This window comes from Centropristis striata, chromosome 22 (genome assembly GCF_030273125.1).
Source record: "Centropristis striata isolate RG_2023a ecotype Rhode Island chromosome 22, C.striata_1.0, whole genome shotgun sequence".
Lineage (NCBI taxonomy): Eukaryota > Metazoa > Chordata > Actinopteri > Perciformes > Serranidae > Centropristis > Centropristis striata.
The window spans coordinates 20,167,072-20,193,819 of NC_081538.1; the positions used below are offsets into that span (position 1 = coordinate 20,167,072).

General features: G+C 38.4%; 2 protein-coding genes and 1 non-coding gene across 3 annotated transcripts; all 3 read left to right on the forward strand.

Annotated features, from left to right (window-relative positions):
• The first annotated feature begins 1,123 nt into the window (after positions 1 to 1,123).
• Positions 1,124 to 9,664, forward strand: ankrd16 (ankyrin repeat domain 16). The gene is made up of 7 exons (XM_059325842.1): positions 1,124 to 1,755; positions 2,954 to 3,174; positions 4,330 to 4,372; positions 5,120 to 5,228; positions 5,323 to 5,484; positions 6,350 to 6,428; positions 8,587 to 9,664. Exons 1-7 carry the CDS (start codon positions 1,418 to 1,420, stop codon positions 8,748 to 8,750), a joined length of 1,116 nt encoding a protein of 371 aa, XP_059181825.1. The 5' UTR covers positions 1,124 to 1,417; the 3' UTR covers positions 8,751 to 9,664.
• trnay-gua (transfer RNA tyrosine (anticodon GUA)) lies at positions 1,867 to 1,954 on the forward strand. The gene is given in 2 exon segments: positions 1,867 to 1,903; positions 1,919 to 1,954. It is a non-coding gene; the product is annotated as a tRNA-Tyr (tRNA).
• Positions 9,665 to 10,235: 571 nt separating the features above from the next.
• On the forward strand, positions 10,236 to 25,023 carry gdi2 (GDP dissociation inhibitor 2). The gene is made up of 10 exons (XM_059325841.1): positions 10,236 to 10,382; positions 17,538 to 17,645; positions 18,589 to 18,688; positions 19,574 to 19,708; positions 19,917 to 20,115; positions 20,236 to 20,367; positions 20,836 to 20,935; positions 22,187 to 22,358; positions 22,714 to 22,913; positions 23,901 to 25,023. The coding sequence occupies exons 1-10, from the start codon at positions 10,338 to 10,340 to the stop codon at positions 24,051 to 24,053; spliced, it is 1,344 nt and encodes a 447-aa protein (XP_059181824.1). The 5' UTR covers positions 10,236 to 10,337; the 3' UTR covers positions 24,054 to 25,023.
• Positions 25,024 to 26,748: the final 1,725 nt, after the last annotated feature.

The window sequence follows — 26,748 nt, forward strand, 5'->3', positions numbered from 1 at the left end:
CACAAAGTGTGAAGAAAAAAACCCTCCAGATTCATTAAAATGGCAGTGACACGCTCTATATAAAGGCTTTGGCATACACTTCAAATGTTTTATTATGCTTATACTAGGCTGGATGCTTGTTAGTTCATATCGCGGAAGAAATAAATGATTTAAAACAGTTTGGGAGACTTTTGGTAAGCAAAACTACATTTCCCATAATGCCAGCGTGTCGCTCCAATGGAAAGGACAACTAAAGTGTATCCCTCCGTAGTAATATAGGCCTAGATATTTAATAGTTTAAACCGTCACATCTTTAGGCCTGTCTGTGAATATTAATGATGTTAATCTATGAACTATTTGCTGATCATTAATAATGTTTGAAGTTTTCAAAAATGACGCTTAAATAATTAGTTTGTTAAAAAGCTTTTTGTTACGTTGCTACTTATTTATACTTTTTTCTTTTCTTGATATCAGAATAAGTTAGTGGGTCTTAAAAAATATTTGTGATTCATAAAAACATGCTTCATCGCTACAATTCTTAAGAACAATAATCGATTAACATTTATTAAGGTTTTTAAGCGTTTTACTTGAAGTTGGAAAGAGTTAAACAACAAATATTTGGGATACACGATCGTGTCTTCATTAAAAATATAATGTGAGCATTCTTACTATATCCAATTTATTGTATCCTAACAGTAATGATAATAATACATTTCGTTTGTTCCAAGGTTATTATAGTTCACGAAAACTAACGAAATAACGAAAACTAGAGTTTTGTTTTTTTTAAACGATAACTTGCTGAAACTGTATTATGTGGTTACAAAACTATAAAACAAACTAAAATTATAGTGAAATGTCTTCAGTTTTTGTCTTTGTCAACTTTTTTTCATACGTAAACCTTTTTGGTTGATATGAAATCTATTTCATCCATCTGGTTTTATGAGTTAATGACCTTATTGGGGCTGAGATGGATAAGTCAAAGGAAATAAAGGCAACATTTATTGTGACTTCTTTTTAATCTCGCACCCAACAAATACCCCATTGCAAAAAAAAACTAAAACTAATAAAAACTAAAGCATTTTCAAAAAATAAATAAAAATAATAATAATAATTCACTCTAAAAACTAATTAAAACTAACTGAATTTGAAGACAAAAAATCACAACGAAATTAAAAGTAAAACTACTGAAAAATCCCAAACTATTATAACCTTGGTTTGTTCGTAGCTACTTTTTAAAATATTGCCTTATGTAGGCCTATGGAAAGATAGTAGACTCACCGTGTAAGGTCATGGTTGGCCATTCAATTTTTCTGCTACTCTGCGAAAACACCCTGGTAAATACTTTCCTCCAGCGTGTCTTCAGTAAGCTAGTTTTACTGTCATTCTGACGGGTGATGTGACTTCATTCTCCTGCAGCAGCTTTTACCCTGCAGCCAGCATGGACGACAACACTCTGAAACTGCTGGTGAAAATCACTCAGGAGGGACAGTTGGGCTCTCTGGAGGAAAGGATAACATCAGGTGGCTCTGTGGCGGTTCAGACTGTCTGTAGCAAACACTTTGGTCGCTCAGGGGACACCCTGTTGCACTACGCTGCCAGAAAGGGACACCTGGACATTGTGGAGTATCTAATAAAGCGTGTCGGCATGGACGTAGAAGTGTACAACAACGACTACAAGAGGCCGCTGCACGAAGCTGCGTCCATGACCCACCAGGCTTGTGTTAGCTACCTGCTCCAGGAAGGAGCCAAGGTGGACAGTCTGAAGAAAGCTGACTGGTGAGTGTGACCCCATTAAGAAAGCCGCAATTAACACTTAACTATATTTACATATGCATGGCGCCCTCTTTTGGCTATAAAAGGGAACCACCGCACCGCCAATGCCAGCTCCCTTCGATAGCTCAGTTGGTAGAGCGGAGGACTGTAGTGGCGTAATGCTGAAATCCTTAGGTCGCTGGTTCGAATCCGGCTCGAAGGAGCACTGTTTTGATTTACCAAAGTGAGCAGTGCGGTTGCAAACCACTTACATTTACGATTTTTTTGTCCAATGACGTTAAAAATACAGACAAAATAATATTAGAGACAGAGACAAGCGGCTTCTGCCGGCTTAACAGTATAGACCAGTTTATGCCTGTTCCTGTGTCGTGTGAGCTATATCTCTCACAGATAAAACGCCCGTTGTAAAGGTTTTAACAAAAGCCTCACACTCACACAAACCAAGCAATGAATTACTTCATAATTAATTGTGGTTATGAGAACACCATTCAATAAACGCTATCATAGAAACGCTATCTTAGATCTCATCAATTTACAGGGAGGACTCCAGATAAATAAATACATTATAAATAAATTAAAACAATAGAAAACAATGAATAATTTTAAAGATAAAAATAAATCAATAAATAATAAAGTAATAAAGTAATAATAACAAAGTAAAAAAGCTCTTTTCCATGTTGCTACTATTTCCTTGTCCAAACAAGGTGATCAATGTATAATGCTGCAACAAATAAGCTTAATAGATGTGTAAAATTAAATCAGAACTTAATATATCACTATTAATGTTGTTTTCCATTGTTCTTTGTGTAGTAAAAAGGGAAATAAGGACATAAAACTCACATATTGTTAGAACTAATGCACTTACTCATTAGTTCACTTTAAATTTAAAAACTGGTGATTTACATTTTTAAAAAGAGAAGATTTCAAAGTGCTACACAGTTCACCACATGAACTTCACAACGACATTTACAATAAAAGACTAAAAATGAATAAGTTGATAATTCACTTTGAACAATTTAGTAATTTATAATGTCTTCTATTATGACGTATTGGTTCTCTGATAAAATGTTTGGTCATATATTTTTCATTCACTTTATTTACTATATCTCCCAGAGAACTATCTTTAACACATCCCACTGTTACCAGTGTTGAGTAGGTTTCCGTTGGTCAGCAGGTGTCTGTGTTGCCTCCTCTCTCTCAGGACTCCCCTGATGATGGCCTGCACCCGCAGAAACCTTGCTGTGATCCAGGAGCTGCTGGGCCATGGTGCTGACCCTGCACTGAGAAACAAGGATGGCTGGAACTCCTTCCACATCGCCTGCAGAGAGGGTGACCCTCTGGTCATACAGCACCTGCTTGTTGTCTCACCAGATGTCTGGAGGACGCAGAGCAGGACACGCAGGACGCCACTACACACTGCAGGTGAAGGCTAATGCTGGGCTTACACCAAACGATTTCCACAGTCCCAGACTAAAAACTGAAAGTCTTTAGTGAATCTAGGAGTTTTACTGGAGTCACAGCGCTCCCGTCATCTCGATTGTTAAGTGTAAGGTAGTAATCTGCACTGTTTCATATCAGTCTTTTCCTAGTCTTGGGTTTGGATCATATCAAACATGTTTTATATTATCACAAGTCGCAGTGACGTAACACAATAAACAACCAATAGATGAGCACACGAAAGGTCTCCGGTTCCAGACCGGCCAGTAAAACCACTTCCACAGGAAAAAGTAACATCACAATAATGTTTGTAAGCTCAGTCCTTAATAAAAAATATAGTGATGTCATATATTTACAGCCACAAACCTACATAAATAAGTAATAAATAATCGATGATTAATGTATGATTAACTAAATGAAAGTTGATAGAGCTAATAAATCGAATTATTCAATTAAATAAATTATAATTAAATAGGACATAAATGTCATCATGAATTCATTTCTAAATGTTCCTTTCCTTTATTCTTCCTTATATCTATTTTTACTGTAAAATAGTCAACTTTTCACGTCAGAAAAACAGAAACCCTTTTTCAGCTTTGTGAGGGGGCATTTTGTGGCATCTATTCTTCTTTTTTTTTGTTTCAACACAAACCACTGCACACACTAGAGCAGCTGAAGCCAAAAGCTGCTTCTCCTCCAGTTTGTAAGTTTTTACTTAGAGCATGATGGGAAAAAAAATTGCTAAAAGAATCTAGTTGTAATCTTGTAAATAGTAACCCTGCAAGATTCACAGTCTGTCTAAAATCTCAGTGTGAGACTAGGCTGGGTCTAAAAACTCTAAAAACTTGTCTTTAGATGTGAGCAGGTGTGAGTTGATAGTTTTCCGGGAGTCTTTTCCAAATCTTTTCAAAGTCTTCTGATGTATAGGTAGCATAAGTAGCTACATCTGGCCTACAACACAAACATATATCCTCAGGCAATTTTTTCTTCCCCGAATCTCTAAGTCTGTGGTCTTATGTTGTTGTTGCCAAAGAAATCATAAAATAAAGATTCAATAGTCATCATTTTGTCCTGTTATTTGAGGGACCTTTTGTGTTCATTGTCAGATTATAACTCATACTTTCTCTGTTTATCATACAGCGATGCACGGCTGTGAAGAGGTGGTTAGAATCTTGCTCGAGAGGTAGGTTTTATACTTCCCATTTAATGAAATTGTATTTAAAGTCACATCTGTGAAATGCTTTACTATCTTACTAAAGTAAAAGTACTAATACCTAACTATGAAATTACTCCATTACAAGTAAAAGTCCTGCATTAAAAACGTACTTCAAAATCAAAATGTACTTAAAGTATCAAAAGTAAAAGTACTTCTTATACAGAATGGCCCCAATCAAATTGTTTTATGTATTCCAAATATATTATTAGATTTTTTGTATTAATGCATTTATGTATGCAGTGTTTTATATTTTTAAAGACAGTGCTCATTTTAACTACTTAATATACTGTTATGAGGTTTATTCTAAAAAATAATTGATCATGGTTTTAATATTAAATCTTGACCTGAAAAGTAACTAACTGGTCACACACATCCAAAAATTATGTAATGCAGGTACTGGAGCATTGCAGGAAACTCATGAAAACATCAAAAATCTAATAAAAGGTCCGCACATTTAAATGCATCTAATAAACACATGATGTTTGGAACTACATGCTCTTCTCCAGAGAAGAAGAAGAAGAAGTCTGTATTAACTGTACTCTCCTTTTAGCTGTAGTTTTCTCAGTTGCTTAATGCAAATCGGCATCACATACATAGGATGATTGATACAATCCTGTTTGTAAACTTCTGAAATTATTATTATAAATTTTTTTATATGCGCTCATTTTTGTATAAATGAGGATAACCTTGTCTATTTGACCGCTTTTCTTCCAGTTGTGGCTACAGCCCGGACACCACTGACAGCTGTGGAGTCACACCTTTCATGGATGCTGTCAGGAACGGACACATTTCTGTAGCCAGGCTGCTTTTGGAGAAGCACCAGGTAGAACAACTGGTTTCAGTTCAGTAATGCTTCAGCTTCTGTAGAAAATTAGATTTATGTTTAACTGTCATGACCTGACCTGTGTGTGTTGTAGGCGTCTCCATCAGCAGCTGACATAGTCGGGGCTCAGGCAGTACACCAGGTTGCAGTCACTGGCCAGGAGGAGGCGCTGCGGTTCCTGGTGCGGGACCTAAACATAGACGTGAATCAGAGGACGCCTGACATCCAGCTCACTGCCCTGCATTACGCTGCAAAGGTTCGATTAATGACTCCCAAACAGAGCAGTTGGAGCTAAGGGGGTATTGGTAATGGTTGAAACTATGGTCTAAAAATAACGGACAAACAGCTGAAACTGTTTTCTAAAAAGTAATAGATAAATGGTTGAAACTGTTGACTTAAAATAGCAGATACAATAAAAAGTCATTTATAAAAAGTTGAAACTGTTAGCTAAATGGTGAAATAGCATAAACTATTAGATAAACTTGTTGTAATCGCTAATGAATAAATGAAAAAATTTGCATTACCTACAATACAATCTCACACTATATGAATACATACTTCCTACGGGCACTGCACTAGTTTAATAAATTAAGACTTTTTAATGCTAAAAAGGACAGAGCTCTTTATTACATGAATTCATTAAATAAGTTATTTTTCTGCTGTATTGCTGTAATTTAAATTGAAAATACAATATTATTTCTATAACTTAAAAACTGAAAATAAATTAGAGCAATAAATTATTAATTGACAAATTAACTCAGGAATTCAAATTTTACCACTTAAGTGTATCTGTTAATGAAGGACTATCAGGCAAACGATGCTGATCAGTTTAACCAAAATGATTTAGTCAAGTCTATTCACATATTACAAATTTATCCCAGCACACTCTTCAATCTGTACACCATACAGCACTCTCTATCCTTATACCCTTAACTCATAAACCTAACTCTACAAAAAGAGATCAACAAAGGTTCCTAAGAGGAACAGACATCCACAGGTGCCCTCAAGCAGAAGTGGCACTAGTATGATCACAGTGTGGAGATATTTATGAACCTACTAACACACCTTGTAAATAACAGCGTGCAAAACTCTCCTTCCTCGTTTGAATGTGTGTTTTTCAGGAGGGCCACACGTCAGCTATAAAAGCACTACTGGAGTTGGGGGCAGATCTTCATGTTCGGGACAAAAAGGGAAGAACTGGTAAGCAGTGTATCACACTACATTTGGTGTTTTGCCCTTCAGCTTAAAAATATTTTTGTTTTTAACAAACATGAAGCATAAGTATCTCTCTATAGCCCTTTTCATAGCGCGGTCCCGTAAATGTCCTGCTATATTACCAGAAAGATCTGTGCCGGCTTTTCGCCTTAGGGAGTTCATATGATCCCGTGAAAGCGTGATATTCTGCCCTTTCATAGTGCTGTCTGGCGTCGCGGAGCGAGGTGGGAGGAGACGATTGTCACGTGCGACAGAGCAGCAGCAGTGCTGCTCAGTGCTAATAGGCTACACAGTTAGCTCTGTAGAAGTACAGTATGTATGTGCTGCAGCAGCATGTATTTACTTAGCGACCTCCATTTGTTTACAACAAGCCCCGGAAACTCTGTGCATAGTTAGCAATGTCGGTTTTGTTTATGAACATCGGTGGACACCACGTGTACAGTTAGCATGCTGGTTTGTTTACAATAAGTGGAGGACGCTGTGCAGAACAGTGATTCGATGACTGTCGGACCAAGTGGGAGGCGTGTATTAGACACCACGTGCAACGTCAAATATCCTGCTTCGCCCCGATGGCCCGTTCATAGTGGTCCTGCTTCCAACAGTCCCACCAATTTTAAGCATCTGTGACTACCCCTTTAGGCGGTAAATTGGTGGGATCACTTGATCCCGGCATCCCTCTTCTGGCGCGTTTATAGTGGAGGCGAGACCTTACAGAGATGTAAATGTGGGGCTTATGACATGTCAAACTCAATGAATCCGCTTCATCACAACTGTGTTGTCGTGGTGTGTCCAATATGATTAACAATGCTGGCAACATAAGCAAACATCAGCAGAAAATAGCTTTCAAATGAGTTGACACTCAGCTGCATAAAAATAAATAATGTACTGTGTGGTAATTACACATGAACCAGATGAAGTGTAGCTCATAATAGTGACGGCAAATGGTGATCCACGTGAAATACTGTTGAAAAAATGAAACCAATAGTTGCCTGGAAGGTTGGAATCCATCTGAAAACCTAAAGTATGATTTCTTTAACCTTCTGAAGTCACTGACAGCTGCGGTGCATTACTTCTTCATGATATCAGAACCTAAAAGACGACGCAGTGTGGAGCCCTGCTGCCAGCTTCCCTGCTGGCTTGAAACTCCATGCCAGTTTTTGCTTGATGATGATAGACTAAGCAAAACCAGAGACAAGGTCAAATATATTTAGTATGAAAATATAGAACTAGATGTTATCCTCCATTTACCTCTTATATGTTATATGTGTAACCAACATTTACAATTCTTCATTGAGCATGATTGGGCTTTGAAAGTAAAAAAAAAAAAAATTCTAAATTCCGTTTTATGGGGGTTTTGTGTGTTTTTATTTTTGTGTTTAAAATTTGGATCCAGAAAGTCAAAGTAAAAAAAATAATTATCTGGTCATACAGCTGAGATTGTACTCAAAAAATTATACAAACATGGCATGGTAAATATTATTTAAGTGGTTTAGACCAATTTACTGTTTACCAACAATGATGACGTATTTTGTGGCAGAAGGTGACAGTTAGCTTGTAGTGTGCTTTGAGCGGTAGAGTTGTCAAAATAATATGAATCATCCAGATGTTTTTCATGATTATTTTAATTGTTTGTTAGCAAAACGGATTATCTTACAGGAGTAAGCTAACCCTTGACAATGCTGTGAGAGTTCCTGACCTGTGTTCACGGTCAGGATGGTAAAAGACCCAAACGGCCAAAGTTAGAGAGCCTGAACGTCAAGATTTATCTGAGGATTTTTGTGTGTTGCGGACACGGTACTGCTTCTACGTTTGTAAATGTTACTTTAAGTCGACAGAAACTCGGAGGGAAACAACTATTGTTAATGAAAACATTAAGGAAATAGAGGGAAACAGAAGACTTTCAAGGGTAACGATGTCTTGCTGTGCCGTTGGATGTCAAAACAGAAATAGTTATTGTTTGCCTCTGAGTTTCTGCCACCAGTATGCACATGCAGCTGCCAGTGACATAACCGTGACATCTATATATAGGCAGAATGAAAAGTATTCAAAAACAGACAAAATAGGCCAAGACTTCAAAAGGCTACAACATGTAAAACACCAGTATGGGCTCTCACCACCCTCTTATGTTCTCTTCTCCTCCCAGCTCTTCATATGGCCTGCATCGGGCAGCATGCAGATGCTGCCAGGACACTCCTGCAGCTGGGGCTCAAAGACTCAGAGGACACATCTGGCACAACAGCACGGCAGTACGCCAGGAAACCAGACGTAGTGAGAGTGCTTGAATGTGGCCTTTCGGATCCATCATAAACATACCATCATGATTCACAACACAGATTTGCACTCGGTTCTGTTACCTAATTTAAGTAAAGATTCCTAAACATGTAATGTGAATGAAGTCAATCAGTTTAGTTTGTGTTGATTGCAATAAATCTTTACCTGTACTGTGCTGTATAGTGTATGTAGTCTTGAATGACATAATTTGGAGACTTCAGTTACATAACTTCAATTAAAGTGTTGCTTTAAAAGACCATAATGGTGTTTGCGCTAAAATGTCAGCCACTCAGTGAGGTTGAGACATGATTGGACATGCTAAAATATGCTCACCTGCCTGTGTTTGATTTTGTCTGATTATATTCTAGATGTTATCATCTTGAATCTCTAGCCTGCCAGCATAGAGTCTGGGATGTCAGACACAATACAAAGCCTAAGCTTTTAACATTAGCAGTCTTTATAGCTGCTTGGTGTCTATTAGTCTCTGCATGAAAGTATCGTGTAAGTGTGTACAAAATACATGCACTGAATGTAGTTTAAGGCTTATGAATGGTGTTAGATGTCCATGTTTTTAAATGCCGTGTTGGCTGACAGTGAGCCCTATATCCAGTGACGTAAAAACTGACTTGGTGAATATTACAGAGGCTAGCATTATGAATGTCACTGGGTTTACAAAACAGGTGTGTCGACATAATGTTCGTCAGCTCTGGTAACACAAATAGTGAAATGAGTTTACAATGCATTACACTTAATTTGTTGTTGGAATTCCTCATGTAAGTTGAGTTCCAGCCACAATATGCATTTCAATAGGTAAAACTTAACTTAATGAGAAAGACTATTCAGTAGATGGTGGGTTATGATATTCAACAATAAAAAGTACTTGTGGTTATCAGTCATATGAATGGAAAGCAAACCAATAACTTTGACACAATTATTTCAATTCAAAGTGTTAAGTGTTCTTTATTTGCATAACTTGAATGTTAAGAAATGTACAGAACATTAAACACACTGTACATTACATGTCAATGTGAATACCTGGTCTATATTGGTACACAGAGTCACACAAGCCTGTCAGAAACATGACATGACAAGTATCATGAGCATTAATGTTACTTCAAAGTGTCATTAATGTTCATGACACATCCCATGTCATGTTTATGACACGCTCATGTCACTCTTATGTAGACACCTTCAAAATAAAGTGTTACCATATCTTGCTAAGTCACATTTTATTTTGACTTAGGCATAATAAATCTGCTTAAGTCACACACTTGACATAGGCCATTATCTTAAAGGGGTAAAATCACATGATCTGATCAACTGAGGATGTAGGGGATTTTACCATAGGTGGCCGGCGTCATGATGAGAGGATTTAGGCAAAAAAAAACAACAACAATTTTGACATAAAATGACTTAGGCGAATATTTTAACAGTGTGACGATAAGTTTTCACCATAGTTTCACACACATCTGCGCCTCTTCTTCCAAGTGATTGACAGTGACGAAGCCCCGCCCCCGGAGCGCCTGACGCTGAGCCGCAGCCCCTTCTTCTCATTTACAACCCGCAGATCTCCATTTTCTTCTTTCCCGATATTCAGGAGCGGAGGAGTAAAGATTTGGAAAAATGAATGAAGAATACGACGTTATCGTACTGGGCACCGGGCTTACGGTAAGAAAGAATCAAACGTTGCGGTCCGCAGCGCGAAAGTGATTTGCAACCTGTTACCGACGCAGTTAGCGCCTGACAGTTCGGCTCCGAGCTAACTAGGCCTAATCAGCCGAGCTAGCGCTAAGTAGCTAGCTTAGCAGCTAACCGAGAGTGAGCGCCTCCCCGTTAGTTAAAGGAAGCTGAGCAATGGAGCTAACGCTAACTGTTAGCACTACGATATCCGCAAGTGGCTGAAAAGATTAACGTTATCTGACGTTAAATGTTAACTTACACAAGAGACGTACAACCCTCACTCTGTTGCTGTGGTTACTAGCTAAGTATTGTGTTAACTTTGAATGCACTGAGCCCACTTACTGTACCGCTAGTTAGGCTTTAGTCTCTCAGTCATGATGAAGATTATACGCGGATGATTAGGCTGCTAGCCTTAGCCGACCTAAGTTAAGCTAACTAATTAGCCTGCCAACAACAGAATAACGACGTGTCAGCTTCAGAGTAATCTTTAACACACGGTGCTTGTCCACTCGTTTGTTGGCTTTATCGAAGTCTTAGTATAACGTTAGCAAAGCTAGCCACTTATCTGACAAAAGTAGTGAAGTACCTCACTAACTCAAGCTATGTGAAGTTTCCGTGATAGTGGACTCAACAGGCTAGAGAGTAAAATTAAGTCGTCGTATACAAGCTCAAGATATGTCGCAAAGTCGGCGAAGCCCCAGCACTTTTAATATGTTAAACTAGAATACATTTAGTGAAAGACCGTAGGACTTAGGCACTGTCAGTAAGACACTTTAGCAATAGGTGGTTAACTTGAAGTTGAACTTTAAACTTCGTTTAAACTAGTGTAGTAAAAGCCAGAAAAGCTCTTTCAACATGTGTAGGTGGCAGGTTATGAACTAGCCGCATTAGTGTAGGGGTTGTTTACCAATAATAATAATAATAATAATAATACATTTTATTTGCAAACCACTTTTCATAAAGAAATCTCAAAGTGCTACAGAAACCAGAAACAAAAATAAACAAAGGACTAAAAGAAAAATCAGACACGTTAAAATCAGCAGTAGATAAAAAAAGAAGGGTAATAAAGCACATTAAAGAAAACAGCTAAAGGAGGAGATTAAGGTGCAGAGACAACAATAAAAAAATCTAGGGACAACCTAGAAATGCCTGCCTGAACAAAAAAGTTTAAGACCTTTTTTAAAAGTGTCCACAGACTGGGGTTGTCGTAAATGTTCAGGACCAGGGTATTCATTTTGTCAGCACTGACCATATCATGGCCTTGCAGAGAAAAGTCTACTTCCTGGCAGGCCTCCTGACTTGCTGTCAATTTTACATGGCTGAAGCATGACATGGAGGTGCTGTGAGGCCAAGAGGCAGTTTCCTGTCAGTTCTGAGGCAGTTTCTTGACTAGAACACACTTTGATTATTATATTATCTGCAGCTCAAAATAGTGCTATTAAAGTTTCTATGACATTCCTTTACGACAGCAATCATTGAGTTTTAAAGTGTTTTGCTCCAGTCTAAGAGCAGACAAGCAGAAAGGGGGCTGGCTAAAGGTTTTGGTGGACTGGGTGTTGACTTAGCTCACATTTGGGTGTGGTTCCACTAAGACTGAGGAACCGAAAGTACACTGCAAGTACTCTTTAAGGCCAGTACACTGAGCCAGACTGATTGCCAGCCAGCCTAAAAAGCAATGCACCACTGCACAGTGTGGTTTAACACGAGTGTAGTTCCCTGATGCCAATCAGTGACTTCACTTCTGTTTATCTGATAGATTCCCCTTTTTCTTAAATGCTTAAATTAACACTTCTATAACAACTAACTCAACAGGTTACAGAGGTACGCACTAGTGTGTTCTTAAATTGAATATATTCTACTACAAGAGGCACCTTTCTATGTCACTGGGTTAAATAACTGGGGCATCCCATCTGTCCACTACTAATGACACATGAGAGGAGTGGCTTGGCACTAGATATCAGACTGTACCTTAGTGCAGTCATGTCCACATCATGATACTCTTGGTGATCCCAAGTAAGCAGCTGTTGCCTGAAGACCGGAGAAGTGAATAGGATGGCATTTCAGTGGTTGAGGAGGTTGTGGGTTGAGGAACATACAGAGATTGCAGTGATGGTTTTAGACAGAAGACAGAAACTAACAGTAGTGCAGTGGAATAATGTTCTCCAGTCAGAACTATTTAATATTAATTTAATTGTGAAACCAGTTTGCAAGCAAAATACCAGACATTATCTGGTTTCAGTTTCGTATACCAGAGGATGTGTTGCACTTCTGTGGCCTATGTGAAAGTAGGCTAAATATATATTAAGGTTTAAGACTGTTGGTCAGTCAAAACATCTGAAGACGCGGTTCAGCCCTAAAGTGAAATATACCAATGCAGTAAAGCCTGACCAGTATAGGATTTGTTTTAGACCAATTCTGATATCAAAGGGGAAAACTTCCCCAATTACAGATATAACTGCCAATATGCTCGAATGATAACATAAATAGACCATTTCTATGTGGATTGTGGACTGATATCACAATGCAAAGGTAGAAGGCTGCTTTCTTAAAGTCTTCCACTCAAAAATGTGTTGTAGTTTTTTTAGGTTTATGTTCCTTAAAAAGTTTGACTTGACTATACTGGCCTGTGTCTCTGCAAAGCTTGTCAATAGAAAGGTGTTTTCAAAATTCTCTTCTAAAGAAGAAAATATCTGATTAGAGAGATCACTTACAAATTACTTATTAAATACTTATTCAAGAAAATGTAACATTATTACACAGTATTGTACATTGTATCAACCAATTCCTGAAATGTAAACAGAAAAAAGCTGAATAATTATCAGTACTGCATCTTCGATATCTGTCAATTGCTGATCATTTCAATAAATAATAAATACAAATTAATACCTAGCACCATTTCTAAATCACCACACACATCGTTTTCTGCAGTACACAATAAGAAGTGTTTCCCTACTATTATATCATGGGGTCAAGGTAATTTTTATTACTTTTTATTTTCTATACAGCGTCATATCACAACATAAGTCATTTAAGGTTACCTTTCCTTTTGAACAGATCTATACCTTCTCATGTTATTAAACAAATTAAACAGCGTTATGTTATTTATCTTATTTACACAACAGCATGTAATTTCTGTTTCTAGATGGTCGCGCATTTACAATCTCCTCTATTCTCTGTATATAGCGCATGGTGGAGTTCCGCCCCAATACACACACACATACACGCACACACAGGTGAGCACACTGTCTGCTATCTGATGTGTATTTTTTCCCCTTTGCTGCGCAGAGAACAGCCCTCTGATTGGCTCACGGAGGCTCGTGATCAGACAGTCGTTTACGGAGCGCTAGATTTGCTTTTAAAGAAACCAAGAAGCTTTGATACAGAGCGTTCTTTGTACTGAATGATACATTTTAAATATCGCTCGATCACGTGAATTTGATCGTGGGAAGCCAAAATCGTGATTAAAATTCGATCAATTGTGCAGCCCTATATACCAGTATATCTTTTTTATATAAGCCAAAATTATTTTCACAGTACTAGACTACTTTTGCATTCTCCAGTTAGAAGTTTGCAGCTGCTTCTATCAGAAGGAGGAAATGGTACTTAAGGAAAGGAAATCGACACAATGCTTGCATTCACCCATTATAAAACTAATAAGGGAAGTCAGCTTGTGTAGAAGTTTCACGCATGGGCAATCAAGTCATTCAACAATTGCTAAAAACTTACAAAACCTAAAGATTTGCACTGCTATGTTAACTTTACTTTGCTTTACTTTGAACACATACTGGTAGTAAATAATAGTCCTCACAATGAAAATTCCTCTGAAGCCATCACATTGCAAACCAATTTTGTAAGCTCATCACATGTTTTGCATGTAGACCTTTAATCTGCTGTGTAACTACGAAATGAAAAGTCGAACAGATTCTTGTGGCTTGAAACACTCACTGACAATGTGTCGGAAAAGTTCAGTGTTGTAAAATCAAAGCTCGTATAGTCCTGCTATGATTGCAATGTCATGTGAGACACATCCAGCTCTGGTCTTCTGTGTTGGAATTGCTGCCTCTCACGCTGTCTGATTTTATGGGTCTTATGTGTTAAAAACTGAAGTGTGACTGTGCCTTTGGTCCCAATGTTTTATAGTGGCTTAATTTTCTGCCTGGCTGTACACTGGATCAGTGTGTTTTCCTCGCTGTCAGCACGGCCACTACTATCTGGCTGAGGTAGTGATGACTAGGCTGCCTACGGCTCTGTGTCAAAGCCTGTATTTATATAAGCAGCAGTAGGACTGTTCAGTCACATGTCACCTGAAAGGAGTGACAGTGACACATCAGAACTGCTCTGTCTTCCCTCGAGATATATTTTAACCTGAATGTATGCCCTTCAAGTCAGTGGCATTGCAGAATCATAGAGTAGACGAGACGCGTACAGATAGACATGATCCAATTTCACTGGGGCATGTGTTATTTTGGGAGAGCACCTATGTAGCTAGCTTAAATGTTGCAGGATGTAGAGAGGTGGGTCTGTGTCTGAGGTTATGAAGGAGACAATTTAATGTTTAGTCAAATCATCACTAATGTTCAGCATATAATGCAGACCTCATTGACTGTCTGCCAGATAGAGCCTGATCGATATATTGGTTGGTGGATATTATCGGCGGATATTGGCATATTACAGACATATTGGCATATATCGGCATCTGTGTTTATATTGCCTGATATGTGCTGACATGAAAACCATTTTCAATTGTGGAACAATTATTCAGATCGCTTGCTTAAAGTACAAAAGTATCGGCATCAGAATGTACTTTAAGTATGAAAAGTAAAATAACTTGTTATGCAGAAAAGCCCCACTCAGATTGTTTTATATATTCCAAATATATTATTAATGATGTATTTATATAAGCAGCAAGGTAGGGTCAATTTTGACTATATAATATACTGTTATGTGGTTTAATTTGTAAACGTGTATTTATTTTTGAGTTGATAATACTTTATGTTAAATCTTGACTTGAAAAAAAATTGAAGCTGGCAGCTGTATGTACTGGAGTAAAAAGTACAATATTTACCTCCAAAATGCAGTGGGGTAGAAATATAAAGCTACATAAAATAGAAATACTGAAGTAAAGGTCAAATACCTCAAAATTGTGCTTAAGACAGTACCTGAGTAAATGAACTTGGCTACATTCCACCACTGCCATTTTTACAGAACATACAATGCAGGAAACACAACTTGGGGTGTTTTACAAATAGTGTCATTTGTAGCTATTTATTTTTTTATTCATTATTTATTCTTTATCTTTTTCATCTAAAAAATCCCAAATCAGTCAGGCTCTACCACCAAGTAGTTGTTTTTCTCTGTGTGGTTAACACATGAAGACTACCTGTACCCTACATGGTATGATTATCTTAAAGAGAGGGTTTAAAATTGTACCAAATAGACAAATTGAGTAACATAAGTGTTTAGGTGTAAACTGAGTTTCAGGATGGAGGGGTCACACCTTTTTACTTTCAATTTTAACCTGTTTATCATTCCTTTTCTGATTGAGTGAAGATGTGTTTTTATTTCCTGCAGTAACATATCAGGGCTCTATTGTCTCTCATGAAACAGCTTACAGGTTACGTGAGTTACCACAATGTCATAAGTGTGGAGAAAATTGGTATGAACCCTGACACTGGGTGTGAAGGTGACATCATCAAGTAAAAGTTATGAGGCATTGTTTTCATCATGTGAGTAACGAGTTATACCGTGTACTGCCCTATCTTAAGCTATCATTACTAAAACTTGTTTTAGAGTCCACACAGTCACATGATTCATGCAGTAATCGCATTATGGCCTTTGGTCTGTGAATTCCAGGCTCTGGCAAACATGCATATTTCCCCTCATCATAACCAATGCTCTTAGACTTAAAGCCATGTGAAAGCTATAATCATCCTCTCAGCTCCACAGAAGCATCTCAGACATTATGCTGGTATTTGGTGTGTCAGAACTGGATTCTTTGATAGACCAATGTCTGCTCGTAGCCTTGGTTCGGTTACACTTGCAAATTCTTTAGTACATTATTCCTTCAGTCTCTCCAAAGCTGTCCTTAACATTACTTAAGGAAAAACAAGTCATACATCAATTCATGTTGTTGGTGACCCAAAGGGGGAATCTGAATGAGCCCTAACAGGTTTTATGTCAAAGCAACCTAAATGTGGGAAACTTGAGCAGGATTTATAGCTGCTCCATGAAGTTGTATAACAGCAAGTATAATTTGATTAACCCCTGGACATTCACTGTAGACCCATTTTGGTCTTTTCTAGGCAGGGGACAGGGAGATCAACTAGTGAACTGGAGCTGGGGTATTGGAGGTTAATCTGAAATGCAGCTCAGCACTGTGTTTCAAGTTTTTCAACCCATAGATCTGTGATAAACATTGTGCTTTGATTGGTTCCTATAGACATTTTGAATATTAATATGATATAAGGGCTAGAATTATGTATTACATACACATTAGACTTATGTCTCATAAGTTGATGCGGCAGTATTTTGGTTGATATAGATTGTTGCACAGCTTTGGTGCTAAATGTAATAATTTTTGACCACTCAAGAATTCATAAAAATAGTTAAAAATCCATTTTCATTTAGAAATCTTTAGGTCAGAGGTCAAGGGACAGCTTTTTTAAATGGCCTGCCAGTTTTTCCCTCGCTAAAATTTAGCCTACCTTTGGAGAGTGTTCAGCCCTCTTCATGACGAGGTATCATCATGACATTGGTAAACAGTAGATGCCTTAGGTTGTCTACTTTCATATGATACCAATATCTTCACTTTAGCTTAAAAAAGACAGTGAGAGACAGTAATGTTGGTGGAGATCACTGGTGATCCTAGAGGTCTTTTGGGGTTAAAATAATTTAAACAGATCACAGTTGGGCTGTTGTTAATCCCTTCAAGTATGAATCCATTTTTGCCTTATTTTACAGTAAACAGCGAAGAGACAGGAGGGCAGAGAGAGAAAAAGTAGAATTGAAGTATGCCTAAACCATAAGGTTTAAGAGCACCCCACACTCAACTAAACAAATGGCATCAACTTTCAGTCGTTTGAACCATTTTCCAGCATCATGTTCTCTGTCTGATTCCTCTTCTGTTTTGTATTCTCCCAACAGGAATGCATTTTATCAGGCATCATGTCAGTGAAGGGGAAGAAGGTTCTGCACATGGACCGCAACTCCTACTACGGAGCTGAGAGTGCCTCCATCACGCCTCTTGAAGATGTAAGTTGATCTCAACTTTGTGACACTGAGAGGTTCGAATTGGTTTGAAATGTAAGGTAGAAGGACAGAAAGAAACAAGAGCTGTAAACTGGAATGGTAATATAAAGCATCTAAATATTTACTTTTTAAAAATAATAAATGCAAAAGCTTGTTCCATTCAAGTAAAGGGAATGTTGTGCAATGTAATCTTTATTTGGCAATCAAACAATATAATTAGGAAATAAGGAAAAACAAAGTAAATTCAGAGGAGTACAAGATCAGATCAAGTCTATGAGACAATCTAAACAAATCCTGACACTTTTTAAGATGGGTATTATAAAAAAACCCTAGTAGTTTGATCAACTCTCAATAACAAGTACAACCATACACGTACACACCACCCCCCTTCTTTCTCTCTCCTCCCTTCTAAATGTGGGAGAGAACTTTCAGTGTAGTTTTTGTTCCCAATCATTCAGCTAACTTCATTCCATAAATCATTGTCGCTCCACCCCTATAATGGATCTCTTGTATCAGCGATTACTTCTACTTAGTTTTGCACGGTATACCAATACTAGAAAAGTAATGCAATACCCTGCTGTTAGAAATGGGACTGGTACTGTGTGTGCAGGGCTGTGAATTACTGGAAAGTTTGCTGCAGGTTGAGCAAAAATATTCAAACTAATGCCTGGGATTAAGCTACTTCTAACCAGGAGGATGGAGTCAAAAACTGAAGTTTTAAAGAAGAACTGAGGTTTAAAAGGAGACGATTAATAAGCCATTGACGGATTAACCATTATAGCAGCACCAGAGATACATTTTCAGTAGTGCTATCTGTAACTGATGTTGTTGTGTGAAATCACTGGAGTTCCCCTTTTTTATTGGTTATGTTTCTTACTTAAATCCTGAAATGGATAATGTGTGACTGTAGCCTGAGAGTCAAGTCTTGTTCTGTGCCTCCCTGCAGCTCTTCAAGCGCTTCAACCTTCCGGGCAGTCCTCCTGAGTCAATGGGGAAAGGCAGAGATTGGAATGTGGACCTCATCCCTAAATTCCTTATGGCAAACGGTATGACTTGAATCACTCGCCTGTAAATGATGTACAGCTTAATTGTAACATTAACCTCTGACCTCAAGGCACACAGGGCCTGCAAAGTGTTTCCAAGCTGTGAGCTTAAAGGGATAGTTTGGGTCTTCAAGCATAATAACAATGGCAGACTACATTGTCTCTCTACTAATGTTGCTCATGGCTTTGCCAGTCTACATTGGCATCCAAACACGACATGTACAACACATCTGTGCTGCTCATCTTGATCGATATGGAAGATGATTATGGTATTATTACCACTTAATATAAGATGTTAATGTTAGACTTTGTTGTAGGCTAACGCTAGCCCGCTATGTCAAACTAGCTACTGAGCACAGACTACATGTTATCAGTCACATTGCAGTTAAACAAATAAAAGAAAAAATATTGATACACGTTTTAGTAAGTCTTTTTGGTCACAATAATCTCTCCCCCAGCCCCTCATGTAAGTGGTTTGTGGTTCAAGACCAGCAAAGAGTTGGTGCTGCTCTGGAACCAGTTTTCCTGGCCCAGAGCCGGTTCTTTGGCAGTCGTAACATGAAGAACTAGTTCAAGATTAGGCACACGGCCCTCAAACTGCCTTGGTTGAAAAGGGGTATATGTACACCTTAAAAATTCACTACGGAAGTGTTTTCTTTGGGAAAAAATTGCCAAAGCATTGACTAGACAGGCATTGCTAATTGATTCAAACCGTTGTTGGTTGCCATTTCAGTTGACCAAGCCCCAGGGTCATTCATGTGTTTAAACAAGTCCAAAATGTTGTGTTGGATAGGATGTTGATATCGATAAATGTATTAATGATTTAAGCAAAAGCTTCATTTTGGGTTTTGTGAAAGTAACCTTGATGTTTTCATCCTCTTCCCTCAGGTCAACTGGTGCAAATGCTGCTGATCACAAAGGTGACTCAGTACCTGGAATTTAAAGTGATTGAAGGCAGCTTTGTGTACAAGGGGAACAAAATCCACAAAGTCCCCTCTACTGAGACTGAGGCTCTGTCATCTAGTGAGTTATCAATCATGTTTTTCATTATCTTTCAATCAGTCCATTGTAGCAAACCAAAACAAATGTTGCTTTTCTCTTTAGACCTTGTGTTTAAGTAGTGATGTTGTGCAGGTCTAACCCCCTCACTGACTCAGCTGCAGGTTACATGCAGCATTGATGTTGTCACTCGCTTTGTTGCATCAAAGTCTCAACTATTGGTCTCTTAAAGGTCTGATGGGGATTTTTGAGAAACGGCGCTTCAAAAACTTCCTTCAATACGTCACCAACTACGACGAGAGCAACCCCAAAACCATGGATGGCATTGACGCAAAAACCGATACTATGAGGGTCCTTTACAAAAAATATAGTCTGGGACCAGATGTCATGGACTTCACCGGCCACTCCCTCGCCCTCTACCGCACAGACGAGTCAGTGCTCTTTCTAGTTGTTTTATATATGTTATTTTTGTAATACCTAAATGGAAGTTGATTGTGATACCATTGTACGGGTTGTTGAGTTTTAAATGGGCTCCATCTCTCCTCACTCAGTTACCTGGATCAACCTTGCATTGAAACGATAAACAGGATCAAGCTTTACAGTGAGTCTCTAGCCAGATATGGCAAGAGTCCATACCTCTACCCACTGTACGGCCTGGGAGAACTACCACAAGGCTTTGCCAGGTAGGGGACTCTCCCTTTAATGCATGTGTGTATAATGTTTCATTCTGTTACATATGTGTGTAGTGTTGTTAAGTAAGTAGTGTTTCCAAAAGGTCTTTTAAATGCTTCTAGTAGTTAGCACCATCACTGCACGTGCACTGTCTAAGCGATTACATTGCACCCTGTGTTGCAGCTGCAGCGCTCTTGCTCAATACTGGACCAGATGCAAAAATTGTTTACACACACACACACACACACACACACACACACACACACACACACAAAGTATCTGCTTAAGTGCATGGCTCAACATAAAATGTTGAAACAAAATACATTTTTGTTTGGGGTCCCTATAAATGATCGGATCCTTCTGTTCAACACAGTCTTGTGTCAAATGAATAATGGCGTATAATATTGTGCAGCTCACTACAATTAATTCAGCTGATATCTTTTTGTAATAGGATGTCCCACATTGTGTTTCCTTTCCAGGCTGAGTGCTATCTATGGTGGGACGTACATGTTGAACAAGCCCATAGATGAGATCGTGGTGGAGAATGGGAAGGTGGTGGGAGTCAAGTCTGAGGGAGAGGTGAGCATTTTGCTCTCAGATGTGTTGAATTCCTATGTTATGTAAAAAAAAAAAAAAAAAAAAAAAAAAAGATTCCTTTAATAGTTTTTGTGGTTTCAGTCCAGAAAAGTCAAGTCATTTTAAATTTATTAAAGTTTTTTGAAGCTGTTTGAATCACTCAAATATCCCACTGTGTATCTCTTTTGAACCTATTAACCGCACGTTAATTGATGAATCAGGACTCCCGGTCTGTTGGTGAGCTTCACTCTGTAGCCGTCTGTCTGAAGGAGCTGATTGGACAGCGGCTGACGACAGCAGAAATGTAATGAGATTGCTGTTTTACTGAATAGTGTCCATGTCGGCTTCATGGGAAGAAATCAACATTGTTTGTATGTATTGATTGATTTTATATCCCCAAACTCTAGCCAGTGAGGGGAATCTACATGTAGTGAAACAGGAACACAAACAGGCTGGCAGTCTTGATCAATGAACGTAGATGTGGTTAACATTAGTTTAAAATATACATAAACAGCGGGATAATTTTGTGATTTAAACAGCTGTCTGTGCAGAAAACGCTTCAATAAACGTGCCAAAAATAGACTTTACATGTAAAAAACTAAGGGGTCTCACCTCCTCGGTTTGGATTGATAGATTTAATAAAAAGAAATCCTATGTGACAAATGAGACACATGATGGACGTAAAAAAAAAAGCGATTCTAAAACACGCCCAGGATTGGACTTAAGTCTTTATTGTATTGTGTCATCACTCTAGCTTAACTCTGATCAGAACAATTGAATGTCACACAATTGCCGCTGGTCCCCTAGTCAACCTCGTTAGAATACATTGGACATCTCAGTTAATGTAGACTAGCAAAACATTTATTTTGTTTTATTTTGTTATACTTATTTCACATAATATTAATCTGATCATTGATGGAAAACAGGTTGAAAGATTTGGTAATTTGACTTCCCGACTGTGCTCATTAGTGATGCGTGGGTCATTTGCACCCTCTCAGCTGTTATGAGAGCTAATGAGCATCATAAAATATGCATTACTCAACCACCAGCACCAGACCACACCCCAGATACTACAAACTTTCTGCATTACAGTAGATGCTTGTGACTGACAGCTGTGGAGCTATGTGGCCAGCTCACACTGCTCTTTCACCAGTCAACCTCGCACATGAGCATCAGTAGTGGACAAATCGGAGGCCAGATCCAGAATTTCTCGACACCTACTCACTCATTTTTTCTTTACTTTACTCAACACAGATGGCTAAGTGCAAGCAGCTGATCTGCGACCCCAGCTACATTCAGGATCGTGTTACCAAAGTGGGTAAGGTGATCAGAGTCATCTGCATCTTGAAACACCCCATCGCCGGCACCGGCGACGTCAACTCTTGCCAGATCATCATCCCCCAGAATCAGGTCAACAGGAAGCACGGTGAGCACACAGGAAATGAACCTAAGTGTTTGTAGAGAATGTAGTATTACATTTCCCTAACACCTTTTAAAATAAACACATAATAAAGAAGAAAGAAATTTCCTTATTACAGCCGGTGTTTCAGTGTTATGTGTGTAACGACAGAGGTGGCGATAAGTGTGTGAAATCCGACGTGACACCTCTGGTATTAACAGACGTTAATATTGTCAAGAATTACCCAGAGCTATGACTGCAAGCTGAAGCAAATTAAATGTACCTTGTTAATGTGTAACAACAACCGATCATAAAATCATGATATTTTAACTTATCCACAGGCAAACCACCACACATTAACCCTGGTGTTTTTGGTTTCCAGACATCTACGTTTGTATGATCTCCTTTGCGCACAACGTGGCAGCAAAGGGTCAATATATCGCCATCATCAGCACCACAGTGGAGACAAACGACCCCGAGAGCGAGATCAAGCCAGCCCTGGACCTACTGACGCCCATCGAGCAGAAGTTTGTCAGCATTAGTGACCAGTATGCACCCACTGACATGGGCTCTGACAGCCAGGTAGGATCTGTTTTTCTACCGTTTGTGCAGCCAGTTGTGTCCACTCATTTGAACCACGGCGTTGCCATTGCGACAATGACCTCATTAGAATAATAGTAGTTATAATAGTAACTCCCTTTTCCACCTGTAAATCGTGAGCAAGATTAATCCTGTTCGCAGGCTTTTATTTTATTAGCTGTATCAGTGTTAACATTTCAGTTCTATATATTCACTTTAGATGATAATTTAAACTTAAACATAATACTAGAAGGGATGTCATGATTCTCTGGATGCACGGTTCAGTCCATACCTTGTTTTTTGTGGAGGTAAAATAAGAAAAAAAGAAAAAAAAAAGAAATCTAATAGATTAGATTGAATTTATAAATCAACTTCACATTAAATTACAAGAATATTTTAGTCATATCCATCCCTAATTGTCCCTGACCAAGGCTATACTTTTTACTCATTCTTTCCTCTCTGTAGACAGACAGGCAGACATTTTCATTTAAAGGCATTGCGGCGTTAACTTGTGTGATGACAGAGTGGTCAGGGCCAATGCGGCAGCCAATGGTGGGATGTAGACAATAACATAGACGAGACATGTAAATTGGATCAGCAGATAATATGGAGCTTACAGCTAACGGTTAGTATCAGGGTTACAAATGCAGTAATGTGCCTGGGGCTACACCAACACACACAGATTGTAGATCTGTTTTAATAGCTCTTATCATACTTATAACACTTTGGAGTTTATAGTTAACAATTTTTTTAAACATGTATCAATCCTTTTGACAGCCTTCATGTGTACCGTCTTTGCACTGCTTTGCTTTTTTGCTGCAGTAAAAGCAGGCAACACTGTGTCAGCAAAATTTCCCGCACAGGAAACACTTGTGTGGTCTGTTTCCTTCCGTCTGTAGCAATAAAAATCAGATGACATACGATGGAGAACAATTACTGTGTTGATGCAAAGGTTTTCTATGGCCCCTTTGACTTTATTTTCTCCTCCAGATTTTCATCTCCCGCTCATATGACGCCACGACTCACTTTGAGACCACCTGTGACGACATCAAAGACATCTACCAAAGGATGACGGGCACGGAATTTGACTTTTCCGAGATGGAGCGCAAGAAGCAGGACACCTTCGGAGACTGCGCAGACTAGAGGCGACACGTCCGCAACACTCCTGATTATCAAAGAGAATGCTGCCGACAACTGAAATCTTACAATAGAAAACCTACACAAAAATGTACACACCAATGGGCTGGCTGATCATCCAATTATATGATTAGTCCATTGAGGAAGTTCATGATATACATAGAGAGTTATGATATAGTGTTATTGGATAGGGTTCAGGGAGCTATGCTTTTAAAAAAAAAATCCCATTCAGATGAATGTTGCACTTAACACTGGTTATGCCTATTATACAGTAATTACCCAACATTCTTCTGCTTCATTGGTTGATGATTCATAGTCCAAAGATGCCAAATCAAATATTTCAGAAATCTCACATGGTTGGTATATATGTCATTGTATAAAAGGAGTTTGGGAGATAAATAATATCTATACATCAGTTATTGGTCTTTACAAGTATTTTTTTTTTCATGTCAGGGTGAGAGAGAGAAGTGGCTTTATGTGTCTGAATTAAATCATGTGTGTTCCTCGCTGGCTGCTGTAAGTACATTAAGGCCACGCAACAGCAGACAGCTGTGTGAGGTGGCACCTCTGTCAAACATTAAAGCGTGGAAGAGGTGTGTGGGCTCAATATTTTTGTAACTTTTGAACCCCTTTCCTGTATAATCTCCAGCACAGCCAGATGCATACTATAAGCCAAGCTGTAGTCGGGCATAAACTACCCAAACCTGTTCAACACTTACGTTACTATCAGAGATATTATTAGTTCCTGTATCATGCAAAGTGATGAAGACCCAAGCATTAACAGCAGATTAATGGGAAGTGTGGTTGACTGTTATTGCTTTAAGAAGGACCAAATGTGTACTGCAGCAGTATTGAATTGATGAGAGCCCTGCGATATCTCCTGTCTCTGAACAACTTTAAAAACAAACAAAAAAACATCTTGGGGCTCAAATGATTTCTGTACTGCAAAGTAAAAACAACTTTGTCAAAAACTGAAGCTGTGTTTGATCTTTTTATTTTTAGCGTTTCACCCAGTGTACATGTGCAACCCAAGTTAAAATTAACTTACCTCGCTAGACTTCTGCTGCTCACAGCAACTTTTTACTGTTGATGAGGCCAAAGATAAATCATCCCTGAACTTTAGACTGACTTGAACAAGTAACTGGTTATTTATTGACGATTGTATGACTTCAGGTTATTGTAGCCCAGAACCTTAGCAGAAAAGCTGCATCATGATATAAAGATTTAACAAATCGCAAACTCTTCATAATTTAGATTGATGTACATGTCTGAACATATCACAAATCTATATGGATGTGGATCTTTCTCACAGGTTTTGCAGATTTGTTAACTCACAATAGAATAATTTCAGTAAAGATAAAGAGCCAGCAACATGAGCAAAACATGAAAGGACTTAGTTTGTTTTTATATCAAAACCAGAAGGCCACCAAGTCACAAAGATTTCCAGAGAATGTTTGGGAGGTATCAGCTACACCTTTAATGTATGTATTTAATTAATATTTTACCTTAACGGATGAGAATGTGATACAGTACCCTTAAATGGAGAAAATGTGAGAAAGTGCTTCATTGAGTGCATTTGCAGCCGAGAAAACGAGATGAAGTGGACAGCCTTTTGCTGTGATCTAATCAAAGTTAGAGGTCGGCCTCCAATCGTTCCAGGCATACGACCCCAAACGTACACAGAAAAACATGGCTGACCTTTACAAACAGATGTTTTTTGGTGTATACACATTTGAGCTATCAGCAAACATACATACAGTAGTATTCAATATAATGCCACAAGTTGGTTGAGTCCATGCCACACAGATGTGAAGCAGTTATAAAAAAAACTGTGGTCATACAACTCAATATTAGTTTAGTGATTCACAGGATTGCTAAATCCTAAAAGCAAAAGTTTGTACAAAATAGTTTTGAGTTTGTAAAGTCAACGGCAGACACTGCTATTTTTTTTTAACACACCCCTTTCAACTAATTGTCCAACTGCACAGCCTTAAGAGCTGCATATCAGGAATGCTGGGTCTTGTTGGTTTTCTGAGAATCTACTGCACCTACTGGTACCTTGTTTGCCACGTAACAATAAAAAATATACTAAAAACCTGGATTAATCTGGTTAGTCACATTGGACTGCTATTATATTGAACACTACTGTACATACGGTATAAACAGAAACAGTGGAGGAAAAATGATGCATAAGCAAACAGCTTGCCATTACACATTTTTATTTTACAGCACTGTTGTTGTTGCAAATGTACACAGAACAGATTTTACTTTAAGACTATTTTATTTTTTATTAAATACAGCAAATATACTTAAGGTTACCTTTTAGCTGATGGTTTAGTCAGGGTCAATGGATTGGTTTTACAAGTAGAAACTCCAACATTGAGTGGTGTTCCATTGTACTTTTGTCATAGGAAGTTGGATTTTTTTTTTCAGTTTTCTGAAATTCAGCATTTAAATTGAGACAACGTGATGCATTGCTATATAGGCAGGCTTCCATGCTAGAAAACTTTCTGCTCGCTGGTGTCCTTTTTTTTTTGTATTTTCCTGCCTCTGTTCATTAACAGCCTGAGTCCGCCACTGGTCCTTTCATGTCTAAACCGGGCAGAATACTGATTTAGCAACCCAGGGAAACCTCACACCTGTAAACTACGACTCCCATGGTCCTTTGCTGCCTACATTCGACACTTGCAACGTTGGCTAA

Bases quoted from the DNA above. Each gene is read 5' to 3' on its own strand.
- ankrd16 (XM_059325842.1), top strand. From the start codon at position 1,418: ATGGACGACAACACTCTGAAACTGCTGGTGAAAATCACTCAGGAGGGA. The intron at 3,175-4,329 runs GTGAAGGCTAAT...TTTATCATACAG, and splicing joins GACGCCACTACACACTGCAG to CGATGCACGGCTGTGAAGAG. The intron at 5,485-6,349 runs GTTCGATTAATG...TGTGTTTTTCAG, and splicing joins CCCTGCATTACGCTGCAAAG to GAGGGCCACACGTCAGCTAT.
- gdi2 (XM_059325841.1), top strand. From the start codon at position 10,338: ATGAATGAAGAATACGACGTTATCGTACTGGGCACCGGGCTTACG. The intron at 17,646-18,588 runs GTAAGTTGATCT...GCCTCCCTGCAG, and splicing joins CCATCACGCCTCTTGAAGAT to CTCTTCAAGCGCTTCAACCT. The intron at 22,359-22,713 runs GTGAGCACACAG...TTTGGTTTCCAG, and splicing joins TCAGGTCAACAGGAAGCACG to ACATCTACGTTTGTATGATC.